Source organism: Lates calcarifer, linkage group LG20 (genome assembly GCF_001640805.2).
Source record: "Lates calcarifer isolate ASB-BC8 linkage group LG20, TLL_Latcal_v3, whole genome shotgun sequence".
Taxonomy (NCBI): domain Eukaryota; kingdom Metazoa; phylum Chordata; class Actinopteri; family Centropomidae; genus Lates; species Lates calcarifer.
The window spans coordinates 14,189,857-14,201,443 of record NC_066852.1 but is presented as its reverse complement, the minus strand read 5'-3'; the positions used below and the strand labels follow the sequence as shown (position 1 = coordinate 14,201,443).

The following is an 11,587-nucleotide window of genomic DNA, read 5'->3' as shown; positions in this document are numbered from 1 at the left end:
AATGACACATGTAGTCAGGAATCAAGAAAAATCAAATAGTAGCTATACTTATATAATTATATATTTATGCACTGAGTAACATAAGCTTGTTATCGGTAACATATAGTTGCATCTAGTGACAAACTGATATAATTTATTACAATATTTATTCCGGAAGCGTTCGTCAATGATCATTTTATTCTGAAAACAGCATCCGGAAGTTGTGTATTTCCATGTGGCTCGGTGACTTGACACCGGTTTTCTAGCCAGAGTAACGGTAGCTGTCGCTTCCGATCCCTCAATTGTCTCGGTTTGTTGACGTTTGCTGGAGTACAGCGGTAGTTAGTAACGAGGGGTGGGGGGGTCTGCCTGTTGTTTCAGGCGAGTCGTGTGAGAGTCAATGAAGCTAGCCAGCTAGCTAGCTTAAATGGGTTTTCGAGTTAAAAGATGATCGCCTCACTGTCTAGAGGAAGTTTGCTGGATGAGGTTCTTCACGGCAGCTTTAACGAGGTAACGTTTACCCTGCGTTACTAATGTTTATTATATTAGGTTAGCTATACATTATTTAGCGGAAGACTGTCAAATTTGCTAACCAACTAAGAGTTAGAGCAGCAAACAATAAAGGGCCATGATTTTAGGTTTAAAAAAGGCGTGCAGTTCTAAGTTAATGTTAACGTTATCTTTGACAAAGCTCGTAGATAATAGTTAATATGCAGTTTGGACTAAAATACTAAAACGACTTCTGGCGATATTGTGAGGTTAAGGTCACAACAGCAATAGCTGTGCAGTAGTTGTCAGGAAATAAAATTACTAAGTAGCTTTGGTGTGACTCTTAAAAAGCCATAAACACACCAAGTGTCATATTGAGGTTAGCGTAAAGTAAAAATTTTCTGTTGTGTGCAAAATGGGGTGCGTTCTTTGTAACGTATCCCGGACGACGGGCTGTCACGTGACCAAACGGTACGGGTAAAGGTAGGATGGGTGAACTGTGTGAATCACATGCGGACCCATGCAACTGTGGACTGAACACCAATTATATGATTGACCTCCTCAACAAAAGTAAAAATTTAATAGGCAGTGGGACAATAGGCTAACTCTGTACCCCCACCCTCTCTCCCCCCGTCCCAACATAATAAACAAAGGAACTCATTTGTTATGCCATCGTCTCAGCCTTATTTGCCCCCTACTCTAAGCTGTGTATTTGTGTACGTGTTGCTCTGTGGTTTGTTGGATGTTTGTGTGTCTGATTGATGGATTGCAGCAGCAGCTGGCAGCGTATGTTTCCTGGGTGAACTCTCAGCTGAAGAGGAAGCCGGGCCTGAAGCCCATCACAGATCTCAGGCATGACCTGCAGGATGGAGTGGTACTCACACAACTCATAGAAATAGTTGGTAAATATACATATGCACATTTACACTCATAAAAGGCTCATGCAGCGTAGTAATACTTGAGGGAGAATGAGGAAAAATGGTTTCAGGAAATTAACCTTAAAATTTTAATTATTAAGTTTAAAATACTTTATTTACATAGTTACATAGTTTTATTTATCAGTTTGTAAAATGCCTAATCAATAATAACCAACAAAGAATTTGTAAATTTTTTCTCTCTCAAATCTCCATCAAATTTGCAGCTGGAGAGGTGCTGGAAGGAGTGTATGTGGCTCCACAAAACAAAGAAGAAAGCAGGAAGAATGTGGAGCAAGTCTTGCAGTTCATTTCCTCCAGACACATACGTATGCCACACATATCCGCAAGAGGTAAATCACAGGAAATTCTGTGTTTTCTTGCTCTCTTTCCCCTCATTTCGACAGCAGGTGTTTCTCACGTGTTGTTCCTTTTCTGTCTGCAGACATTGTTGATGGTAATCTGAAATCTGTGATGAGGATAATTCTGGCGCTGGCTGCCCACTTCAAACCTACAGCCAACCACAGGGCTGCTTCTGGAGGTGGGAGGAGCTTGACAAGAGGCCATGCCAGCCACAACCCTCTATCCACTGTTGCACTAGCACAAGGTGCTGCTGCTGCACTGGCGTCAGCACGATATGATGCCTCACAGCCTGCACGTGTCACGCGTATCCACAGGTACACTGGCTGCGACAACAATCATAAACATAGACCCCAACACTTGTCATTATCCTTCTGTATTACCCACACAGCCAGAATTTATTACACACGTGTGTAGTCTTTGCTGGCCTCTGGTGGACAAACAGCCATCCTCACAACTGCTTGAAATATGGCTTGTCTCTGTGTTTTTGTTGCTGAATAGATAAATCTGCTTTGCTTTCCATCTTTCAGTGGCTGGGGGTTGAATGCAGAAAAGAGTGTGTGTGTTCGTGCACTGGTTGAGCAGTATGAAAGAGGGGCTCCAGAAGAACAGGATGATCCTCAGCCTAGCAGGTAATCTACTTTTACATGAACTCACGTTTCTTCTAATAATTAAAAAGTCATCCCATGACTCATCAAATTTAGTAGTAGTAGGAGGAATTTAATGATCCATAGCGAATGCCCTTCCTGTACATTGCCTTGACAGTGAGATAAAACAGCATGCATACTATAAATTCTGAATCTAATGTAAAGGGAAGATTTGATTCAGGTCAACATTATATCCTCAGTAGAAAAGTAGATAACTAGCTTTGTGGAGCTCTTAAATGCAACATGTAAATTAGAAACTGTTTGCTGAGGACTGACAAAAATAGATAGTGCTCATTTCCTGATTCATGTACATTCTGTAAAATCTCAAAGGTGTGAGATACATTCATACTTCATATACTCAGAATGGGCTGGACCATGCCGTGAAGTTGCATTAGTTTAAATAATGCAGAGCTGTGATGATTGTATAAAGAGATTATAAAACTAAAGCCTCACTTAAGAGCATGTTAGCATTGCTGCCCTAAATGTATCTATGAGGTTACTGTAGTGTAGTGGCCCAAGAAAAAGTTGGATAATTATGTAATTTAACTTGCTATTTGTTTTTTTGTTACAAAAAGCTGATTTTTTGGTCAGAGTATTTTTACATCAGACTGTACAACTCGCTGTCTGGGAGAAAACAGACTCTGTTTTGTTGCTATTTATACTGTACAGTTGATTCAGTTGTTTTGGCCAGGAGTTAATTTTATGTAAGTTCTCTGTTATCTGGCATCTTTAACACCTACTTCTCCACACTTTTGGAACAGTAGACTACATTCTGTGGTTTATTTGTGTGTGAGTGTGTATGTCTGTGTGTCGCGCTGCCTGACAAACCATATGACTTTGGTTTTAGTACACTTCAAACTTCACTCTGCTGTGTGTGTGTGTGAGTTTGTGTGTGTGTGTCGGCAGATGAGGCAGATGATAGAAAAATGGAATAATCAGTCTCTGTCTTCTCCAATCACATGTCTGGTTTGAAGTCGTTTTCTGTGGTTTTCTTTTTTTCATTTTTTTTATCATCATCGTGAGTGCAGACCTGTCTGTGTGTGTGTGTGTGTGTGTGTGTGTGTGTGTGTGTGTGTTTATGTGTTTATTCCTCTAGAGAGAGATGTGCATGCATTGATTATTTTTAGAGTGATGATGTGGATTTCTTTAAAGAGACAGACATTCCACAGAACTATAACGTCACATATGTAGCTTAATTCACTGAGAGATGCTAAACAGTGTATGCTGAGTCTATTGCCACGGTAACAGTTGGGTTGCTGGAGGGCGAGGGGCGGGGAGTGTCGGTGTAAGGAAAATCACCAGCTGTCATGGGTTTGTCGAGATGCTGATGCCAGAGGCCCGCAGACTCCTTGGAAGTGTTAAGCACAGTTTAGACCACCTGTAGCTCACTATGGGGGGGACGCAGATTAAATGGTAAGACCAGACACTGCGAGGCAGTGCAAGTGTGTGGATTCCTGTGCAAGTCTGTGTGAGTTTATGCTTCCTTTACCATAATTCTGCAATGCTACAACGCAATGTGAAATAAGACTGTAAATTAAGTGTAGTGTCTGTCTGCATCGTGCAGTCTGGAGTGCTTTGATTTGCAAAGACGTGCAAGGATTTTTCACTGCAAGTTAGGATTTCAGAGAATATGTGTCATTCTCATGTGTTGCTTTTTTCTGTCTGTTCCCTTTCCTTTCTGACAGTCCCTCTGTCCAGATATGAGTCAGCGTTTCAGCAAAAAGAGAATTAGTTTTCAAAGAGACACTTTCCACTAATATGTTGTTTGTGGAAAATGTGATTTTGGTGATTGTCTTTGTTTTCTATTACTACTGAGACCACAGACAGGGCTTCAGCGGGACATGTATTCAGAGTGACAGTTTTAATTAATTTTTTACTCACAAATTTCCATAAGCATTTTGTTAGACTGCCAATATTATTGCAATAAAGAAAGTCACTCAGTCATGTCAGCGTAGTATGTAGTAGCACTAGATTTGCACAGCATGTGTGTATGTGGTTTTGCTGATACATGCACACACCCCCACGCTTCTCTGGAATAAATCGATTAATCAGTGCTTTGTCCTCCTCGAGCCTCAGCTCCGTCAGTCCGCTGTCATCTCCGAGAGCTCCACCCAGCAGCCACTCAGACAGACAGCAGGAAGACCGCCAACAAAAGCAGAGCAGCGGTGAGTTCTGTCCCGCCGGTGTGTCATTTCTATAGTTAACCTCAGACCTTCTTGCGGAACACGTGTAACAGTGTGCTATGTGTGTGTGCGTGCAGCCGAGTCATCCCATGTTGTTGTGGAGTCGGCATGGGAGGATTCTCTCGATGAAACTTTGGAGAAGGAGGTGCAGGAGACACGTAAAATGGTGTCCGCTTTACAGGTATGTGCATATTGAGGTTGTGATTTTGATTGTGTGAGTGTTGTACTTGTGTTTTTCAACCAGCGTAACTTTTTGTTGACCTCCTTAGGAAAGTTTAAGTGCTGAGTGTGTTGTCTGTATTTTTTCATATATTTACATTAGCTGCAAGAAAAGAGAAGGGGAATCTCAAAATACCAGCAGTGACATTTAGACTTATTGAGTGCCCTATTTTTGCTAATTAAGCTGCCTTAGGGTTTTCCTCAGGTGATTTCAAGATCTCTTACAACAAAATTACACAAGATTAAAACAATGTTTCACCACTGGAGAGACTAAGGCTTAGTTCCTGGCAGTAATGCCTCTGGGTTAACTGGGACTCAGAACACACTTTGCAGTGTTTTTCAGTATGAAAACAGTGTAAGATCATGTCTGAGTTGCACCTCTGTTTACTGCTCCTGGTTGTGTGCAGTGATTGTGCAGAGGTGAGGGGGTGGGATCTGGTGGGGTTCATGACACTTCTAATACAACTTAGTCAGCTAATGCTTTAACTGGTCAGAGCTTCTCTGAGCACAGTGACTTAACTCCCGAAGTACAAACTGGTACAAACTGGTGTCACATGTTCTACCCTTTGTGTTTCCAAAGGCCCTGCTGCTGCATGGTTCGCTGCCTGAGGATGAGCAGGATGTGTCTTTGACTTTGGACCAGTGCAACGCTGAGCAGCAGCTGGTACTGATAGTCTATCTGTTTATTTTCAGTCTTTCATCCCTGTTTTTCTCAGTCCTGATGTCATTTTCTGTCCTTCTCTCTCTCTCTGTGTCATTTTCTTTTTGCTCTGCTACACGAGCTCTTTGTATTCAGCGCGGATCATATTTCTTTTTCTTAACTGTGGGTTTGTGTGTGTGTGTGTGTGTGTGTGTGTGTGTGTGCGCGTGCGTAGTTAGGTGTGTGTCAAAGGGTGACACGGGTATCAGTTTCCCGTCTTTCTCAGTCCATTGTGGTACTCACACACCTTTTTTCGCTCTCTTTCCAGGTAGTCATTCGCAGTCGTTTGGATCAGAGTATGGAGGAGGCTCAGGAGCTAAAGGTAAATGAGTTTATCATTTGTTTTCTTTTCAGCCTTCCAGTGTGTTTTTTTTTTTTCTATTTCTTTTTCTTTTTCTTTTGTCGTAAATAAGACTCAGCTGTCTTATTACTGAGAGAATAAACGTCTGCAAGGCACACTGTGATTAATATTTAATTCAGAGCGTGTTGTTTGCTGTTTGCTTTAGAGGGAACTGCTGCGCTGTAAGCAGGAGATGAGAAACCTCCAGGGAGTCAAGGTGAGACAAAGAATAGACTTCTAATTGTACACTAGAAAAGTTGCTGACTAAGTTACTAATTTTTGTTTGTTTGCTTGTTTGAAAATGTCCAGGACGCCCAACAGCAGAGGCTGTGCACTCAGGAGGCCTCCATACTGCAGATGAAGCAAGAGCTCCTCAGAGCCAGCATGACGAAGGATGAAATCAACAACCAGAACGTACCAAACATATTAATGCTTGAGTCTCACATTCTGTTTTCATTAAAGTGAATCTAAAAACTTCAATACACTGTGCTACAAATTCACTTCTATGAAATGTGTTGCAGGCAGAGCTGCAGTGGAAGCTAGATGAATGTAACAGACTGTGGAGTGAATGCAAGGTGAGGCGCTGCAATCCCTGTCTCTTGGTTTGATCACTGTAACTGTAGTTTAATAATTGTCTATCTTAAAGCTCAATAATAAACCCTACCTATTCTCTTTGGTTGGTGCAGAAGGAGGTGGGACAGAAGGACAGAGTGCTGCAGCAACTCAAACACAAGCTTGAAGAAAGCCAAAAACAGCAGGTATGTAGGGTTTTAGTTGTGAAAATTAAACTTTTTTTTTTTTATCAGCAAATTAATACTATGACTTACTTTGATGCTGGAGAATGTAGTGTATTTAAGTTTTAATATCAAGCAAGTTTATATTAGTGTGTGTTTTGAGGTCTGATTGTATGTCTTTGGCAGAATGAATTGCAAAGAGAGTTGGAGCATAAAAACAGCATGGTGCAGGAGCTAATGAGTAGAGATCTGCAACAGGTAATATAGTTTCTTTACTGACTTTTTTGGCACTCTAATCTTAAGAAAGAGTTGAGTTTTAGGTTTCATATTCACACTTTCTCCCCTTTTTTTAAAGATTCCCACTGGCACAGAAAACAATGGATATTCTTACTCTGGAAATCCAGCTCCCTCTATGTCAGGCGTAAGTTTTGTTTCTATGGCTGTTCAGTGAATAGACCTATTTATATTATTCTACATGTTAAGGTACTAACAAAGCATCACACAGCTATACTCTTGCATTATATTGCCCTGCAGCATTTCACCTACATACTGTAATTTGACCACATGAAACACTAGAACTCCCATTCTAACTTTAAAGAATAGCTAAAGAAATGCTTATGATGGGACTGTTATGAGCAGTAAATCACCTTGGAGACAGGTAAAAAAAAATAAAAGTGCACAGCAATAAAATGAGCTGTTTGTGTTTGTTTGTGTGTCTGTGCTCCGTTAGCAGGCAGAGGAGGTTCAACTGCTCAGAGACTCACTTAGGAGTTTGAGGAACAACTTCAGAGACCACGACCCACAGCACCATACACTGGACACCCTGGAGCAGGGGATAGTATCACTCATTGACAGACTGCACGTTCTGCATACGCCAAGGGTACTAATGCCACACAAGCATCAACACACCTGAGTCTTGCAAACACATTTTTCTGTCAGAAACTGCCAGTACTGGAACCAAAGCTGCGTGGTTTCACATTAAGTGATGGTTGAGGCTGTTGTGTGAAATCACTGTTACGGCCATGTCAGAGGCCGAAGTGTTAACTACAGACTTGTTGAATAATGAGCCGACTGCCACTTTAAAATCAGATTTGACTATGTAATTGATTAATGAGTGAGCATCAGTAACAGGATACTACAAAATTGATTAAAACTCTAAAATCTTCTTAGATAGGATAGTTACTTTTGACAAACTGTAGAGAAGCAAAATCATGAGGGGCTCTCAACATTTGTCCTAATACTACAGGGAAGAGGGAAATCTCCAAGACGCAAAGGTCAACACACAGACTCTGACACCTGGCCTTGCACAAGTAAGTTGTTCGAACATATGCCACTCTAACTCTCAATGCATGTATACACAGAGTTTTTATATCCTTACAAACTGTGTTTCTGTTGTTCATTACAGAGGTTTGTCAGCCTCACAGTGGTTCCTCTGCCTCTACTAAAATCCTGTACTTCACTGGAAAATCCCCAACACCCTCCATGATCAATATACCGAAGAGGTTAGTGTTTGTGTTTATTTTCTGAAATATTTGAAAATGTTGTAGGTTTTTTTTTTTTTTTTTTTTTTGCTTAATTCACCTTTAAAAAAAAAAGGACCTTTGGGCTCAGACTCCATTGGTTGCCAGCCAGCAGTGTCACTGATAAACACATGCATTTAGGCTTGAGGCCTAAAGGTAGAAATAAAATGAATAAAATGTCACAAGATGTGGATGAGTGAGTCTCTTTGTAATCATTGCATAGGCTGGGTGAGGTAACTCTTAAGGATGTTAAGGCAGCTGTGGATCGAGAGGGAAACTACAGGTACCACTTTAAAGCCCTGGACCCTGAGTTTGGCACTGTGAAGGAAGAGGTAAGAGAAGGCAGGGGAAAGTAAATACTTTAATAATAGGACAGTAATAGTAAACCTGGTGCACACTTATCAGAATGAAAACTCTGTGGTATTTTAGGGTAATAGTTACTGTACGTAATTAATTAATGCACTAAGAAGTCACAACTTAAGACACTAATCTGTCAGGATTTTTTTAATTGGTAAATTTATCCAGCAATTTTCTGCCACTTATCTGCACCAGATGACATTACTGAGTAATTATATCACTAAGAATTATTGTTATATACAACTGGAAAATACTGGCAAAGTTTGAATATAAATGTGAATTAATGAATGTGCTTGATAAATATTTTTAAGCCTTGTTCCTACTGGTTTTCTGTCATTCTTTTACTGAGAAAAAGGTATTAAATTGCATTATGTGAGATACTGAAAAGGTCTGTAAAAAAAGTCTTACATTTAATTTGACAAACCCGACAGAAACTCAGATGGGGGATGAAGTCCTCAGTCCTTGTCCTGTGCAAAAACACATTCCAACAGCAAGTTGCAGAGAAATCAGAGTTATCTTTACACATGAAGGTAACATGTACTTATTTCTGTGTGCAGGTGTTCCTGGATGGAGCAATTGTACCAGGTTGGGAAGGAAAAATAGTGGCCTGGGTAGAAGAGGACCGTGGTGACAAGAGGTGACAACATGACTGATCTGTATCTCTTTCTTCATTTTTCTGACTCTTGGTTGTAAACACCTCATTATCTATTCTGTCCCAGGCCGTTATAGGTCCAAGCTGACGGGGCATGGCACTGCTCAGAAAAGAGGCACAAATGGATGATTTTTGAGATTCAACTTATCAGCAAGATACTGTAAGACTTGTCAACAAGAGATTTAGGCTTATCAGCTGGTACTAAACCACACTGAGCCTGACTCACTCTGGAGAATGTGTAAATCTGTAAATGATGTCAAGAACATCGTGAAACCCAGTGCCTTACAGAGGAAAGCTATTTCCATCATGTGCTTATTATTACCAGGCTGTAACTATAATATCGAAACTGGACTCAAAAATAGAAACATTATTTAGAATCAACTACTTCTAGAACCATAGTAGTGTTGTTGTTTCACCTCTAATTGGAAAAAAATTTCCAGTTATTTTAAGTGTTCAGTATCACTTTTTATTCCTTGTGCAGCAATGTTGTCTCTAAAAAAACACCATCACATTACATGTTAGGAATATGTATTGTCTATTGCTCTTTAACCCAGTTACATGTCAGTTTTTTATTGTGAATGTGAAGTAAATACACAGTGTTATTTACCTTAGAATGAAACAGAAAAATATCTGGGTTAGACAGAAAGTACCACTTTTATAATACAAATGTTTCAAGGACAGAAAAAGTCAAACTGTGTAAACAGTTCATTTTGTTCCTGTGCTGCACAGTTTGTCCACATTCTGATCTACTGCTGAAAAACACACTGACCAGACTACAGCTATTATTGCAAGTATTATATTTTATGTTAATTACATATAACATGTAACAGTGAAAAGTAGGATGATGGCCAAACAAACAGGTCTATTGTAAAAAGAAAAAGAGAGAAAGCCCCTGAATGTATTTCAGACTAATCACTTTCACTAAATCCAGAATCTGATCCAGATGTGCTGGATTCAAGTATTAGTCTGTAGCGCATCGGCATGCATGTCAACAGAACAGGCCCATACTGAACTGCTGTCAGTGAATAGAAACGATGCTGAAACTTTGATGTTCGTGTAGAAATGCAGAGGAACAGCACTGTTGTTTTGTTTACTTTCATGAAATTGTTTTGTATATTTGTGTAAAATATTTTCACTATATCCTTAAGTATTTGAAGTTAAAGACTATGACTATTTGTTTAAAGAGAGATTCAGAGAGGATTCAGCTTCCGTTAAAAGATGCTGTGGATGTGAATTTGACATCAGAGGTTTAAAGTGGACTGAGAAGTCAAGGAACAATGGACCAACATACTATTTATGATTTGCGTGCATGTGTGTGTGTGTGTGTGTGTGTGTGTGTGTGTGTGTGTGTGTGTGTGTGTGTGTGTGTGTGTGTGTGTGTGTGTGTGTGTGTGGGGTTTCCTTCACTCTACTTCTGTCTTCCCATTGGGGATCAATGTGTTTGCCTTTACTAATAAGCCAAGTGAAATATGCATCAGTCTACTTTTTAAGTGAAGCCCATTTGGATGCCATAACTGCCTGTACTGTAAAACGTACAATTTGCTGATGAGATGGTTAGCAAGCAATTTGTTTGTTTACGGAAATTTTTACAAAAATATGGATACTGTCGGTGTTAAAAAAAGCCCTTTGTTGAATGTTAGAGGAACATATTTTGAATTAAAACCTGAGTTTTGTTTTTAAACAAGATGTGATTGTTCCATTTTTAATGATGGTATGAAGACAGTGAGGACTTCCCTGTACCTACTAATAATTAACAGTATCTGTTATTTTAAAAATTAACATGCATCTACATTTTCATCTGTACTTAGTTTGGAATATTTCACCATGGATGAAAAACTCTGTTTGTTGCTAGTTAGGAATGTATTTCTTTATTTGGGATAGACTGGGTTGTTGGCCTCTTAAACCTCACTGAGCTGCCAGAGGGTCAGTCATTACAAACTCCTGCTGTTCAGCCAAACCACTCCACAGAACTTTATTTGAAATTCCAGCTTACTTTACAAGTTTTCCAAAGAAACAAGTAAGAGCCAGAGAAGTTAATCTGCAACTGCTACAAAAATCAAATAATTTTAAAGCAAAAATGCAAAACATTTGCTGCCTCAAGTCAATGCTCACAAATTACTTCTATTAGACTGTGACCTGTTTGAGGTGATAATAGGTTTTAGTTAACCTTGTATATTTTATTGCTATCTACAGTAGTACAAGTTTTGATGTAGATAATGCTGGAGAAAACTAGTGTTCAACTATGCATCTTAGAACTGGACTAAGCTGGTGCACAGCTGAAAATTAGAGATGCTCATTCCTCTGAGAGACTTTAAAACTTCTCTAATTCATACTTTTAATAACACTTGTGACTGTTTTAATCAGTAATCAGTATGGTCATGTGCATAAGTGTGTGGTGCCTGTTTTGCAGCAAAAGAAGTGTCTCGTGGTGATTTTGTATAAATGTACTGTGTTCTCAGGTCTCTCTTGATCTCAATGAAATTTAGTCACAGA

General features: G+C 39.7%; 1 protein-coding gene across 3 annotated transcripts; it reads left to right on the top strand.

The window, feature by feature from the left end:
* The first annotated feature begins 217 nt into the window (after window positions 1-217).
* On the top strand, window positions 218-10,780 carry LOC108893802 (dixin). 3 transcript variants are annotated; one of them, XM_018692169.2, is made up of 21 exons: window positions 218-489; window positions 1,241-1,370; window positions 1,610-1,735; window positions 1,828-2,059; window positions 2,273-2,374; window positions 4,460-4,554; window positions 4,650-4,753; window positions 5,372-5,455; window positions 5,760-5,813; window positions 5,998-6,048; window positions 6,141-6,245; window positions 6,353-6,406; window positions 6,518-6,589; window positions 6,752-6,823; window positions 6,921-6,986; window positions 7,299-7,445; window positions 7,812-7,875; window positions 7,971-8,067; window positions 8,309-8,417; window positions 9,000-9,079; window positions 9,162-10,780. In XM_018692169.2, exons 1-21 carry the CDS (start codon window positions 427-429, stop codon window positions 9,169-9,171), a joined length of 1,917 nt encoding a protein of 638 aa, XP_018547685.1. In that variant the 5' UTR covers window positions 218-426; the 3' UTR covers window positions 9,172-10,780. The 3 variants fall into 3 exon arrangements, with proteins under 3 accessions (XP_018547685.1, XP_018547686.1, XP_018547684.1); XM_018692170.2 differs by having other exon boundaries at window positions 219-489; window positions 4,466-4,554; window positions 7,296-7,445; XM_018692168.2 differs by having other exon boundaries at window positions 219-489; window positions 7,296-7,445.
* The last annotated feature ends 807 nt before the right edge of the window (window positions 10,781-11,587 follow it).